General features: G+C 40.9%; 1 protein-coding gene across 2 annotated transcripts in view; it reads right to left on the bottom strand.

Moving 5' to 3' along the window:
• The window catches only part of rabgap1 (RAB GTPase activating protein 1), a 155,784-nt gene that overhangs the window by 22,566 nt on the left and 117,484 nt on the right, over positions 1 to 15,734 (bottom strand). For both annotated transcript variants that reach the window (XM_080742477.1, XM_080742478.1), the window contains 4 exons: positions 14,572 to 14,697; positions 12,994 to 13,137; positions 11,251 to 11,292; positions 10,430 to 10,558 (listed from right to left, as the gene is read on the bottom strand). In XM_080742477.1, coding sequence (XP_080598603.1) covers positions 10,430 to 10,558; positions 11,251 to 11,292; positions 12,994 to 13,137; positions 14,572 to 14,697 — 441 coding nt within the window. The remainder of the gene's footprint in view (positions 1 to 10,429; positions 10,559 to 11,250; positions 11,293 to 12,993; positions 13,138 to 14,571; positions 14,698 to 15,734) is intronic.

Genomic DNA, 15,734 nt, shown 5'->3' with positions numbered 1-15,734 from the left:
GTGTGTGTGTGTGTGTGTGTGTGTGTGTGTGTGTGTGTGTGTGTGCGCGCGCACGCGCGTGATTCAGCATTAGTCTGTATCATCTATGACCCACCTGCCCTCAGCACCCATAAACAAACTTTGTTGGCAGAACTGGAACAACATGGCCCATATGACGCTGCATTCTGAGTTTGTGCTGTGTGTGCGTGTGCGTGCCTGCGTGCGTGCGTGTGTGTGTGTGTGTCTGCAGGGGCGTCACAAGGGGTAGGAAAGTGGGACTGAGTTACTGGGGCCCAAGGTGGAGGGGCCCTAATAACTTTATCTATTGAAAAATAGCAGATACAAGCTCACAGCGCGGCACCGAGTGCTGCGCTGCGAGCTTGTAGATCTGCTATTTTTGAAAAGTTGTGAAAATGTGTGAAAATCTTTGAATATATGTATTTTTTAAGCAAACATTTCTAACTCAGATCTTGCTTCTGGGGGTCCCTGGAACTAAATATTTTGAGATCGGAGTCCGTGGCCAAATACATATCATCTTGGGGGTCCTTGACATAGGTTTCTTGCACACATTTTCACGATTTTTAAAAAATAGCAGATAATACAAGCTCGCAGCGCGGCACTCGGTGCCGCGCTGTGAGCTTGTATATCTGCTATTTTTCAATAGTTAACATTCATGGGGGGCCCGCAGTGAATCCTTGTACCCAGGGCCCAGAATTTGGTGTGACGCCCCTGTGTGTCTGTGTGCGTGCGTCTCCTCGTGGACTCTGGCTATATTCCCTCCTACAATATGTACGTATGTGTGTTCACCGCATGGAGAGACGGGGGAGAGAGGTGAGAATGTATGAGAGGTTGTGGAGGACACAAGATGTCTCATCCATCTCTGTTTCTCCTCTGTGTGCTTCCACCTCTCTCTCTCTGTCTCTCTCTGGAGGTTTACCAAATGCAGTTTAAAGAAGTCTCTTTCTCTGACTCCCTGATCTCTCGCAGACAGAGCTGGGTCTCTGCAGTACTAAGTAACAGCGTCTCGGTCGCGCAGAAAACATGTGTCTTTGTATTTCAGCTTTTTATGTATATAAATATATATTTGTTTAAAAGAATTGCCTACTTGCAATACTACGGTATCACACTAAAGTGGCAAAAATAGTCGATCTAAGAAACCCGATCTTTTATTTTTGAAGCTAAATATAAAAATGACGTGAAAGTGGTTAACCCATTAACTTTTTCTCTGTCATTTTAAACATAGCTGTAGTAAGCAGCTGCCAAATTGTCCTTACCTTTTAACGTGGGCACGCGCACGCATCGTGCACAATCTGTGCGCGACTCATCTAGTAGACGTGTAGACTCGGTGACAAGCTTTCGAATACAAAAAACCCCATTGAAAAAGACATATCCGTTGCCACGCTGTATCTCTGCTTATCAGCCAGTGTTTACATGAAAAAGCATTGAAAAAAGCCAACTGTGCGCTATGGTAACACGTGGACACGTTCGCGCACAAAACGCACGATATGTGCGGGGATCATAATCCAGGCGTGTAGAGACTGGATCAAAGTTTCCAAACGCAAAAAAACGATTGAAAAACGAGCGTTCCATCGCCCAGTAGCTTCCACTTCTGTTACACAGTAAACCAATGGAGGCGGGACTATGGCCCAGGCTCAGACTGGATACGGAAAGCTGGATCCGGTCCAGACCGGAAATGACCGGATACAGTTAGGGGGGCGGGCCTAAAGAGCCAGAATCACCGAAAATCTGCGCTAATACTTTTAATCCTTTCATAATGATTAAAGCTAATTAAACTTTGCGGGCTCTACGGGCATGGCAGCGCGGTACAGCGGGAAATCTACGGTCTCTACGGGGATCGCGAGGTATGAGTTAAAACCGGGAAAGCATCCGTGTCATTTTAGATTGTAACCACTTTAACCATTATTTTAAACTTTGGCTACTCAAAAATAAAATATTCAGGTATACATGCTCATAGCGCTAGAGCGCTAGATCTGCGATCTTTGAAAAATATATATATTTCTTTCTTCTGGGCGTCCATGGAGCAAAATATTTTGAGATGGGGGTCTGTGGCCAAATACATATAATTTTGAGGGAGTTTGAGAACCACTGACATACTGTAGAAACACTCAGAAAACTGATTTAGAAGACATTTGTAGAAACCATTGGTTTATTTTCTATTATTTTTCCATTTACCGAAAAGCAACACCATTTGGACATACAAGGTTTCTACGCAACAGAGAGGCAAAAGAGCAGCAGTGGATCACAGCCATCGTCCATAAAAAACAATGTTATTTACTGTGGAAAGGGAGACGTGCAAATCCCTGGCTTGTCCACTAAAGGAAAGGGAGACATAAAATCCCTACAGTGTTGTGTCTATTAAAGGAAAGGCAGACATACAAATCCCTGTCTTACCCACTTCCCCTTAACACCTGGACCGCAAAACTCCTCGTGGTTTTTCAGCTCTTAAAAAACACTGTGGTAATTTAACTCTTAAAACCTCTGGTGTAATTTAACTCTAATATGCGCGGTGTAATTTAAGACAGTAAATGGTCAGGCGCTCGGGTGTCACGGCGGTAAAAGTAGCAGCCTAACACAGGAGGGAAGGCACGCGAGGAGGGAGATATTTGTCACTGCATGTGATCCTACGGGGCTGAGGGGCGGCCCCTGTCACAGCAGGGAGTGTTGGGCGGTAGGGATGGGTCGATATGAAAATTTCATATCGAGATTATTGTGACAAAACGAATTGCGATTTACGTTATTATCGTGATAATAAAAATCTTTAATATCCTGGTGGCGGAACATTTGCCAAAAAATAGCAGATCTAGATCGGCAATGTTTTGGCAAAGACATTTGATAGAGAGTGAAAAAAAGACTGTATCAAGCACCTATATTATAAGTACCTTTTACCAATTATAGAGGGTTTAAGTGGCACCGGATATGCAGCTCTGCAAATAAAAGGTGAATTGATCCCAGTGCACGAGGGAGGAATCGGAGGATGATATCACGATAAATAAATCTCCACAATACGATTATTGTGAGTGTTTTTTATCGCGATAAACGATAATATCGCGTATCGTCCCATCCCTATCGGGCAGGAGAAGTCGGACGGAGGCTCCAACCTCCTCCCGGTGTGAGTCAGTAGGATACAACAGCAGTGACAACACCCAGAAATTGTGTGAGGGGAAATACTAGGCATAATGACATAGGCATAACAAGGATAAAGTGGGGAGAAGCCAAAAAACAAGCAACCAAAACAAAAGAGTGTAAATGTAAAATTTTTACACTAAAAGCTAAACTAGAATTGATGACTTGATGACATGAATTTAGTAAATTAGCATACCGAGTTTTCGCCTGGCAGCGACAATATCAAACCTGCCTGGTGACTCCAAGTCATTGTTTCAGCAACGAGCAGAATTGCTCTTTTAACTTGTTCTCTGCCAAAGACGTCTTTTTGTTTTTTGGGTATTTGTTAGCGAAGAGCTCCATCTAGTTTCATATAAATTGCAGTCACAGTCCCAAGGGAAGAGAGGACGTGACGTGGTCGCAACATGAGATCACCGTCCGCTAATGTTTTAGCGGCTCCGCTGTTTCCATTGCATTTTTGGGCAAGTCACGCTGTATTCAACGGCTCATAACTTGAGGACCGACGGTAGAAATGACCCGCTTTCTTTTGTCCGCGGAAGCACAGAGATAACCTACGTCTTTACCAATGATTGGGGGATCGATCGTACTGGAGATAAATATTCTGTGACTACTTGAATAGGTACGAAAAAAATCGCTGGCAGAATGGTTAATAAACTCCACAGGATATGATTTAAAACTGCACTGTGCTCTAAAGTCTAAAGAACAGACTAGAGGAAAGAGTATGAGGATTAAAGCCATTCAGAACGGGTACACAGTATTGTGTATTATTATTTTATGCTTTAACTACTGAAAAATAGCAGATATACAAGCTCACAGCGTGGCACCGAGTGCCGCGCTGCGAGCTTGTAGATCTGCTATTTTTGAAAAATCGTGAAAATTTGAATTTTGACCCGATTCTATAAGTGTCTTTTGAATCCTTCTAAGATTTTTTTAAAAACCCTGTGTTTCTATGTCAGCAATCTGGCCAGCCATCATCAAAGAAAAGGTCCTTTTCACCTAACTGGAGCTCAGTTAGTCTGTTCTTGAGAGACTACTATGTCAGTGTTTCTCAAACCTTTTCATGTGAAGGACTCCCAAAATTATATTTATTTGGCCACGGACCCCCATCTCAAAATATTTAGTTCCAGGGACCACCCAGAAGCAAAACTTGAGTTACAAACATTCGCTTTAAAAATACATATATTCAAAGATTTGCACACATTTTCACGACTTTTTCCAAAAATAGCAGATCTACAAGCTCGCTGCAAGCTTGTATATCTGCTATTTTTCAATAGTTAAAGCATTCAATAATTCTAGGCCTAAATGGGTTAAAGACTGATTCAGGTAAACAAACACACAGAATACAAAGGAGGAGAGAGGGAGAGGGAATGACAACATACATGTCAATGAACGTGTTTACCGTCTTCTATGCAAATTACTGAGGCAATTTGCATGTGATAACTTTAAAGGTCAAAAGGTCAGTAGACAAGACAAGAGGAGGCGGCATAAACAGTACATTTAGTGAGAAAATAAATCCCATTAAATTACCTTGGTTTGACCTGTGATTGTTTACTGAATACATGATGAAAGTCTTTTAAAGTAAATTCATTAAGCCATGAAAAGAATAAGTCAGTATTGGAAAAATAAAAAGTATACAGGTATAGTATCCTTGAGAAGCCTCTATCATTTGGAATCATTTTGAAAATCTTTAATAACACAAATTGATATTCCTCTTATGGGGTCTTTACAAAATATTTTCAGATGGTGGTCTGTGGCCAAATGCATATCGATTTAGGGGGTCCTTCAAATGGAAAAGGTTTGAAGACCACTGATCTACTGGCGTGTTTCGATTCGTAAATCCAAATCAGTTATGCAAATGGTGTACTGATTGTTGATGACATACAGTATTGCTAGCATACGGTACTGTACTACTGGTGTACTACGAGGGAGGCTTTGCTTCACTCGTGCATGTTCTCTTTGATTAGTGACCAATGACAACTGATCTCCGTACTCTTGTCTGAGATACAGTAAGCCTGTTAATCCTGATCCTTCGCTTCTATCCCTGGCAGGAAGAAGACACAGAGTCACAGAATGGCCAAACGTTCAAATGGTCAAGGTTATAAACCCTACACCACTTTTCCCATTAAGTCTGGGAAAGTGTCTCTTCGATTTTAACCACTTTAACATTTTTTTTTAAATATTTTTATAATATTTTGGCTACTCAAAAATAGCAGATGTACAAGCTCACCCCCCAAGGACAACCAGGGGTCCCTGGACGCAACTTTGAGAACCACTAAGTTAGAGCAGTGGTTCACAAGCCAGGGGGGTCCCCAGATGACTTGCTTAATGTTCAAAACAGACCAACACACAGTATAAGTGTGTATACATGCCAGGGTATCTGCACATTGATTACTTTTGACCATTACCGTTTCAAAAGTAATTAACACACTACTATACTTCTATAAAACATAGGTCAACTTGTCAAATAAAGAGCCCCCCCCCCCAAAAAAAACACGATTCGTTGTGAGCATGTACAGTAGGTCGGCTATTTTCTAAATATATACCCGTGGAACCGAGTCAAACTAAATGTAATGCCTCAACTCCTACATTTCAAAGTGCTTGTCAGGGTGTGTGTGTGTTTGTGTGTGTGTGTGTGTGTGTGTGTGGTGGTGGTCCCCAGTTCAAATAGGATTATTTTGGGGGGGCACGGCCTGAAAAGGTCGAGAACCACTACATTAGAGCACCTGGTAACCCACAGTAATGCATGCTGATGCTTCAATGAGAAACCAGTAGCCAGGTCAACGAGGACAGCCATCTGATCTGTTAAACCTCTGTGGTGAGACGCTGGCTTCAGATTAACCCAACTTGACTCCCATTTAACTCAACTTGACTTACGCTAACCCAATTTGATTTAAAATGTCAGTACTGCAGAATCATTGGGCCCGATTCACCAACCTACTTACGAACGTTCTTACGAAGAAATTTGTTCTTAGACCAAGAAGTTTTTTAAGAAGATTTGGCATACACCAATGTTTTCTTAGCTGTGATTTGTTCTTATGTTAAGAACAAATCTACGCACACTGTAGAGCACTCTTAGGGTGGCCTTTTAGTTCTTAACTCATTTAATGCCACCCTTTCACCACTAGAGGGGGCCCAGTGTGCCACAGACAATCCCATAGAGATATGCTGGTATATGCAGAAGCCCTGCAGCCATGACTTGCCTAAACACTTTCCTTTGTGCATGTACAGGAAGAGGATGAAGTTAGCTTGAAGTTAGCTATTGGCTACCAAGCATTTTAAAAGCCTTATTTTCGTCAACTTAGCCATGATTAAACCTTGCACACCTCATGCATGGGAAAAAAACAGAGAAGAATGAGCTCTAAAAAATCCAATGCAATCCTGGATTGCATTGTTGTGGGTTTGTGCAGTTTGTTCACAGCTTTCAAACAAAAAAATCCGATTGGAAATCCGTTCAGGCATTCTTGAGATAATAGCCATTATGTTTTACACTGTTGTGAGCTTGGAGGTCTGCTACCTGAGTTGTATGGGGGTTGTATGGGGGTTAAACATGCAAAATCGCGATTGAAATCATGTTCACTAGTTTTGATGGGGTCCAAAAAAAAAAATTCAAAAAAAAAATTTCAAAAAAAAAAAATTTTTTTTTTTTTTTTTTTTTTTTGAATCACGAGTATACTCGTGATTGGCACTGTGGGATGCGCTAATATATCACGTGTATACTCGTGATTGGCACAGAATGAGTTAAGTGTGACATGCTGTGCTAAAATAATTTATTCTTTAAGTTTCATCAATTCTACAGTTGTATAATAATATGATTTAAATCATCAAAATATTTGTATCATATCTTTAGAGCAGTGGTTCTCAAAGTGTGGTTTGGGGACCCCAGGGGTCCTTTAGGAAGTTCCAGGGGGTCAACAGTAAAACAAGGAAGAGTTTTACCATTTTAACCCAGTTTTAAAATTTGTTTGAAAATAGCCGATCTACAATTACAGCCCATTTTGAGCTTGTGGATCGGATATTTTTTAAACACTTTGATAAATCTTGAAAAATCTTCCCGGGCAGAAAATATTTTCAGGTGGAGGTCTACAGAATGCATGTTAATTTGGGGGTCCTTGACATGAAAATGTTTAGAACCACTGCTTTACTGACTAGTTTTCAACAGGTCTGAAAATTGCATCACAACCCAAAATGAGCCGGTTGAGTTGAAGCCCAAGCCCCCCCCCCCCCCCCCTCCCCCCCTCCCCCTGGCACAACCCTTCCATCCATATCCACAACTAATGCCATTTCCAAACATGAAATATGGATAACATTCTAATTTCAGCAAATTTACATTGATGTCTAGTGAAATAATAAAATACATTCATTCATTAAATACAAATAATTAGCTGTTCACTTCAGAAGTACCTCCACAGATTTTTTTTAATGTTTGGAGTCTAGTGTTCCATCATCTTTACACTTTACTAGTTAGGCTATTCTCTTTATTTCTGTGAGTGATTTGTTGTTAGTTCTGTGTACAGCAATCAAACACAGGTGTGACTGCAGAGAGTGTCATGAAGTCATGCCTTATATGGGGATTTGTGGGTGGCTCCCTATGGTAATAGGGATGCAAATTAGGATATGTGGGGCGTCTACCTATGATAATTAGGATTACCTGGCACACCCCTTCAAGTTACGAGGATTGGCATTCATCATGATAAGAACATAGTTAAGAACAATTTTGCCTTCCTAAGAACGTTTCATGAATGTGACTGGACTTCACTTAGGAATTCACTTAGGAAGAAATTTAAGAACAAGTTAAGAAGAAAGTTAAGAACTTATTGGTGAATGAGGCCCAAAGTTAGTGACTGCCTGTCACAATCATTACATAATCGCCTAATCACAAATTATCTGACATAATCACAATTATTTTTGCATAATCGTCTGCATGCTGATAGATGTTCATACATTCTGTTTCTGATTTATGAAAGTACAACTTTATTAAATGTGGCCTATTATGGGTACATTTTCTTAGTCATTGTCAGTCCTTTCGCAGTAATTTGTTATATCTGCCTCGTGCAATTTTTGTTTATGAACCCAAAAGGCAAACATTTAATGCTAAAAACACAATTAAAACATTAATTGCAATTATTTATGACAATTAATGGTCAAGTAAAATGTCATGATTAAGATAGCTCTCCCTATGTGGTCAATTTGCCAAATCACGATCAAGTTGAAATAAGTGATTTGACTCTAAGTGATTCTTACTGCCATGAATCTCACAGTCAATTATTTGAGACCTCAAGCTAAACTACTTTCTTCAACTTGATTTCAGAACATTTCAGTCACGTTTAAGACTCAAAGCTACAGAGGGAGTTGAGCCACTACAGTTTAATAACGACAACATCAAGCAGCGCAATGAAAGCAAAGTATATTGTTATAATTCTTCTCACTCAGAGCACACATCATGCATGCATGAATGAGTGTAGGCTTCTCATCCATGTTAATTTCTTGCGTGTCAAACACACTATAGCAGGGGTCTTCAACAGGGGGTCTGGGACCGCCTCGCGCTGCGAGGCGTTGTGAGCTTGTAGATCTGCTATTTTTGGCAAAGAGCTTTGATGAAGAGGGGGAAAAGAGCAGACTAAGTACAGAGTGAAAGGTCAAGTTTATTAACTCATTTAGTGCTCCAGAAATTAACGGATTAAAATGTCCAGCGTGCCTCCCGCAGGCTGCATCCACGACCGTTGTCTTATTTTGAAGGCCAGAAGTCCATAGCGTAAACACTTCCGGTTTGACGTCATCACGTCATTCACCGGAATCGCTCGTCATCAACATACTGTTGTGTAATGGCGGATTGGTGCTTTTCAACATGTGTTATATAAGCGAGAATCTACTGCCATCCTACCTTTGAAAGTGTTGTTTGGAGATAATGGACATTAAAGATGAGATTCCCCGTCTGCCTCAATGTTATGGGATTACTATTTTGTGCTCGTGGATCCGTGATGATGATGAATCGGCGAGGGCGATCGTGTCAGGACCTTCTGCGCACCAACAGGGTAGGAGAACCGCCGTTACAGTAATAGAGTACTTTTCACGAGTATACTCGGGATCGGCACCATGTGCTACTCGAGTATTTTTCACTAGTATTCTCGGGATCAGCGCTAATTGAGTTAAGTATTGACGTCAAGTGGTTAAATATCTGAAAACACAAATTGACATGAATCCAAAATACACTGATGATCGTGCTGTCAAACAATGAAACTATATGGAATCTATGACAAGGGGCTTCATCTCTCTCTCAACTAAGGGGTCCCTGCCTCCTGGCCTGAAAACGTTGAAGACCCCTGCACTATAGTATTGATGAAAGCAAAACAAAAGTTTCTCTCACTGGTTTCTCATCTAAAAAGGTCAGCAGACTACTTTGTAAGTTGTGGTGTATAGTGATAAAAAAAGAAAAGTCTACCGAAAGTTACCTTCAAAGTCCAAACTAGGTCTTTTAAAAACAGGTCAGGACACAGGTGTGTGTGTGTGTGTGTGTGTGTGTGTGTGTGTGTGTGTGTGTGTGTGTGTGTGTGTGTCTTCTTGCATGCCTTCATTCTATCCATTACACTTTCTACTTCAGCTCGACATTGGCCCCTACTGGTATCTACGCAGCATTGCTGGAACAGACCAGCAGTTGGAGTATGTTTAGTTTGTTACAGAAGAGAACAAAAGCCCAAAATAATTACTATACAGATGAATTAATTCATCTGTAACACAATACAGTAGTACAACAGTAGATAACACCTTGAAACCTCCTGTCTGTTCCAGATGTTTACGAATCATAGGTTTATAATTGATACCATTATAGTTTACAGCAGGGGTCTTCAACGTTTTCAGTCCAAGAACCCCTTAGTTGAGAGAGAGATGAAGCAGGGACCCCCAAAACCTTTTCAGAGATTCCATATAGTTTCATCGTTTGACAGCACAATCATCAGTGTATTTTGAATTCATGTCAATTTGTGTTTTCAACCACTTGAACCGTCAATACTTAATAAACCTGACCTTTCACTCTGTACTTAGTCTGCTCTTTTTCCCCTCTACACCAAACCTCTTTGAAAATAGCCTATCTACAAGCTCACAACGCCTCGCAGCGCGAGGCGTTGTGAGCTTGTAGATCTGCTATTTTTGGTTAAAGTTCTCAGAATATGGACACTAGGGTTCAAGTGGTTAATATAAAAAAGGAGAAAAAAAACTTTCTATCACTCAAAGATTTGGAGGACCCCCTGTAGTAACTCTAAGGACCCCCTGTTGAAGACCCCTGGTTTACAGTAATGTACACCAGCCTTACCTTTATGCTACAGGCCAGCTCCATGAGTTTCTTGGCATTCTCCTCTGAACGGTACCGCTTGGGAACAGGAACCCGGAAGAACTTGAGTGCTCCTTCAAAGTCTGTTTGAATCAGGTCATCTTTTGATGTCTGGGGGGAGCAAAATACGAACACGTTGAGTCAGACCTCTGATAGAGTACCAGGATCAACGTCTTGTTCAGTTCATCAGTTAATGGCCCCAAATTCAAACTGTCTACACAAATAATTTCCAACACCAACAAACAATAGGCTGGCTCTGAATGGACCAGCTATGCATTCTTATGTGGTGGTCAGGTTGTTAATGGTTACCCTCAGCAGAGGGAGAAAGGAGAAAATATAGAGACGTTTCCAGAGAGGGGAGCTTGGAGCCAGATCTAGATCTGCTATTTTCAAAGGATTTTTATACATTTGAAAACTTGAAATGGGACATTCTGCACAATGAGTACCTCTATAATTTTACTCACGTGCATTTTGACTATTACTTGTAACTTGCAGTATTGATACCTTACTTAAGTAAAACATTTCAGTACTTTTTCCACCACTGAATCAAACAAATATCCCCTCACCACTGTACTTCTTCTGGGAAATCAAGGAATACACAATCACACTTGATGTGTGTGTCATCTGTGTGTAAACAGTACAGTTTCTGTGTACTGCATGCATGCATGTGTGTATTCCAGCTCATAGCTCGTACAATGCCACCATGTGTTGTTTGTTCTTGGCAGATATTGTTGACAGTTTGTGTTGTGTTGTACATGCTTGTATGCTCATGCATACTGTACATGAGTAGTGGACCATCTTACCTTCAGAAGTGCCAGAGCTACATTGAAGATCACACTGATGCCCTGACAAAACAACACCAACAACAACATTAACGTTTGATCTTTAAATGGATTGAGGAAAGCAATATTAACACATTGGCTGCTAAAAAAAAAATCAAAAATAGCCAAAAAGACGTCTGGAAACGTCTTTATATCAAAAGTGGCAATCCTGGCGTTTCTACCAATAAATAATAATCAATATTACTATTTTATCGCCAGATTAGCAAAGACACTACATTACCTATAATGCTTTGCGGCCGTTACGCAACACGCACGCTGCACGTTCGCATGACGCGCGCAGCCCTGCGAAGATCCGCTTCAGTGAGGCTGCGCTCTAAGTCAATGGAAAATAGCAGCGGGTTGTTTACATTGTGCGCTTATGTAAAGCCACGCTGATGGATTATATCATGAAACGTTAACGATCACACCCGCGCCCGTCACATAGGCCGAGGCCCGCACGAACGCAGCGCGCGCACTCGCGCCCCGGTGAGTTCCATTAACCCTATGAACATAACAATACAGTAAGCCAGATACAAACATCAAATAGAAAAAGCCTATTTTTTTTATTTTCATGACGACAAAAATGACATAACAAAGCCAGACCCCTTTTTATTATTATTTGTTTTATTTTCTAGGTAAATGTGTGGGTCTATGTTATATGTGAACATGAACTGTGTAATGAATAGGATATTTTTGTCTTTTTGTTGTCTATGTATCGTGTTTTCTTTGGGGTTTTTTTTGGTTTTTTTTCGTCTTTTATGTAGGTTTTTTCTCACGTGTTTAAAAAAATCACACCCGTGTGAAGTGGAGCTGTGTGTGTGTGTGTGTGTGTGTGTGTGTGTGTGTGTGTGTGTGTGTGTGTGTGTGTGTGTGTGTGTGTGTGGATCATGTGTACCGATTTTTGTGACATTTGAAGAAAATATGTAGGAAAAGGAGCAAAAAGTGTGTTTTGGAGAAAATTCAAGATGGCGGAAAATCTATCATGGCGCAAATGGGCGTGGCCTATATGGGGAGATGCGTCATGACCCAAGGAATCCAGGGAAAAAATATTTTTAATTTTCCGACCTACGGTTCAAGAGTTACAGGCCAAAACGTAAAGTGGGGTGTTATGGCGCCACCATGCGGCCAAATGACACAATTATTTTTTATTTAATCCTTGAAACCATTATGAACCTCCTCTCCAAGTCTTGAAACTCTAGCCCCTATGGTTTGCGAGAGACAAATAATTGAATGTGAGTTTTTGCGATTGCCATTATAAGTCAATGGGGAAAATTAATTCACTAATAAATTAATATCAATTAAACTATTGAACCTTTCTCTTAGCAAGTTACTAGCCCACTATTCCCGAGTAAGCCGGTCGATTTGACATATGGCGCGAGTGTGTGGTGGCAAAACTGTGGGACTAGTAGCGTGCCGAAGTCAGGCTACATACAGACACACAGACAGACACACAGACAGACACACAGACAGACCCACAAAGCTACGTATAGGGAGCCTGTGTTTCACACAGCTCCAAAAAAGAAGAAAAAAAAAAAAAGAGGGTCAAAATGTCTACACAGGGACATGACATGTATATATATACAGTATATAACAATGACAATGAAATTATTATTTACATGCTGGCAGACTCAATAACAACAATACCATCTGGAAAAATACACAGTGTGTGTGTGTGTGTGTGTGTGTGTGTGTGTGTGTGTGTGTGTGTGTGTGTCAGTTATCTACCTCACACAGCAGCAGGTCGATGATATGGAAGACCATATAGAGGGGGAACTTGGCTGTGAAGAGGGTAAGGAACCACTGGGAGGCGTACATGTGTGCTTCAAGACCCCCATTCACAAAATGGGAGTACAGGTCTGGGATGTACTCCTAGAAGACACACACAAACACACACACACACACACACACACACACACACACACACACACACACACACACACACACACACACACACACACACACACACACACACACACACACACACACACACACACACAGGACAGGTAGATGGGGAGATGAAACAGGAGAAAGAAAAGATATAGTTAGTCAGTTATAGGGCTGTCACAATTATTACATAATCGTCTAATCGTGATTATTTGACATAATCGTGATTATTTTTCATAATCGTCATAATCGTTTCCATGTCAAAAATAGTGGAAATAGCAGATCTACAAGCTCACAACGCATCGCATCGCAACGCGTTGTGAGCTTGTAGATCGGCTATTTCCACTATAAATGTTATTTTTTAAGTATAAAGTTGTCAAATATGTCAGTAATTTCTTGGTATATTTAGGTTATGTGTCATATCTACCATATGCAACTTCAAAGCCTAAAAGCCAAACAGAAATGTAATTATCAACGACAAAAACACAATTACATCGCTAATCGCCAATTATTTGAATGACAATTAATCGTCATATAAAATGTCATATCGTGACAGCCCTAGTCAGTTATAAGAGGAAAACGTTTCAGGCACTGTATTTAGAATACATTTGTGTTTGTCTGCCAGTATGATTAATTATTTACATATCTTCTGCCGCCATTGACTGTAGATTATTTTGAAGACTCACGGAAGCCATGATCGTGTCCACGTTGTGGACATTCACTATGTTGTGATATCGATCAAGATGTTTTCTTTCACACGGAAAAGAAACATTGCTACGGCAGCTGTACTGTCACTTAGATACGGGCCGCTGAGTGTTTCTCGAAGATGGACGCGATCTGGAGAAAGATTCTGAGATAAAGCCCCTTTTCTGCAGAGCAATGTATTGGAAGCCAACGCGGAGATCTGTTTTTGTCAAAATAATCTTTTTTCAACATACCATAACTAAAGAATGGATCATCATAGTCATAGTGGTTAAAAATCTTCTTTTCCAGGTGAAAGAACAAAAATGTGTTGGATGCCACAAACAACGTGTCTACACATGTGCGTTCCGTGGGTTGTCAAAATAAGGTAAAAACAATGAAAAACCCTGGCAGAGGCGGATTAATAATTAATGAATTACTACTTGGCAGTGAATGCGTTGAATAAAAAAATATATATAATAATTATTTTCCCAGACCTTTTTAAATGTTTTAAAAATCTACAAGCTCACAGGGTTAAAACTGAACAGCCCTGGTGTAATACTACCAGGACTGTTCAGAGGGCCAAGGGAGCGGGGGCCACAGACAGACAGACAGACAGACAGACAGACAGACAGACAGACAGACAGACAGACAGACAGACAGACAGACAGACAGACAGACAGAAAGAAAGAAAGAAAGAAAGAAAGACAGAAAGAAAGACAGACAAACAGCACAGACCTGCATGAGTCTCTCAAGTTGGAAGAACTTGCAGTGTAGATCTTCAAAGTTCTGCTTGAAGAGGTCCCTGAGGCCGTAGTCAAACATAATCTTGACCAGCACACTGAAGGCTTGCTCCTCAGGCATCTGAAAAACCACACCATGACGACTTCACCCATGTTCAACCTCTCTTCATTTAATTGGTCGTCACTAATGCTAATAAAACGTTTTAAGTGGTTAAGATAGACTTGATCTGTGGCTGGACGACCACAATATTACCAACATATTTGAACGTATCTTTACATTTTGCATCCTAATCCTTAATCAAACTCTGCTACGGGTCTATTTTTGTCCATTTTACACCCTCTGAGTTAAATTAACAGTGCCACAAGAAACCTCAAAGCTGATAGGTGAGCCTGCTGTACTACGCGAATTCCCCACTAGATGGTAGTGTTGGCTTTACGCAAATTATAATAGCAGTATGTGTGGCAAGAGAGGATGTTACAGAAAACCCTTAAAGGAGATACACCATGAAAATGCACTTTTCCTATTTTAAAACCTTTTTTTGGGGTCCCACTGGCATCTTCTATCCTCACAAAGTCCCATTTCTGACCGTTGTGTATTTCTCTGGTTTTGGGAGGGCACAAGTTAAAAGCTTGTCACGGGTGCTCAAAACAGGCTGTCCTGATTTGCTGCCGAATGGGACGTCACGATCTGCAAAAGCATCCCACGGGTGCTCCATTTGCCCTCCCCTATGAAGCTCCAAACCAGACCTAATTTTAATAATCCAGCCCCTCTTCTGCTCATTTGCATAGCAGCCAGCGTGGCTCAAAAGTTAAACCAAGGTGAAAAAATAAAAAATATATATATTAAATAACCTGAGCAGCCAAATTATCATGACAACGTATGCTCACACATATCCACGTGTGCACGTTGCAGAAACACAGCATTTCACAAGTGCCACATCCATTGTAGCTGCTATCAAAGGAATTGGAAATATGGACTCACCAAGCTGGTATCTGCTGTATCTCGTTAAACAAAAAATAATCCATTTGCAGCGTCGCTAGGCAGATTAGCCTTGGCTACTGGCTAGCAGGCTAGCTCGGATCCAAACAATCCACCGTCTTTTATACTTCATCAGTTCACAACAGATGATCCTCTGATGATATCCTCTGCTTGCTCTG

Source organism: Nannobrachium achirus (assembly GCF_963921795.1).
Source record: "Nannobrachium achirus genome assembly, chromosome: 15".
Lineage (NCBI taxonomy): Eukaryota > Metazoa > Chordata > Actinopteri > Myctophiformes > Myctophidae > Nannobrachium > Nannobrachium achirus.
The sequence above is the reverse complement of the archived record's forward strand: the minus strand, read 5'-3'. Positions and strand labels throughout refer to the sequence as shown.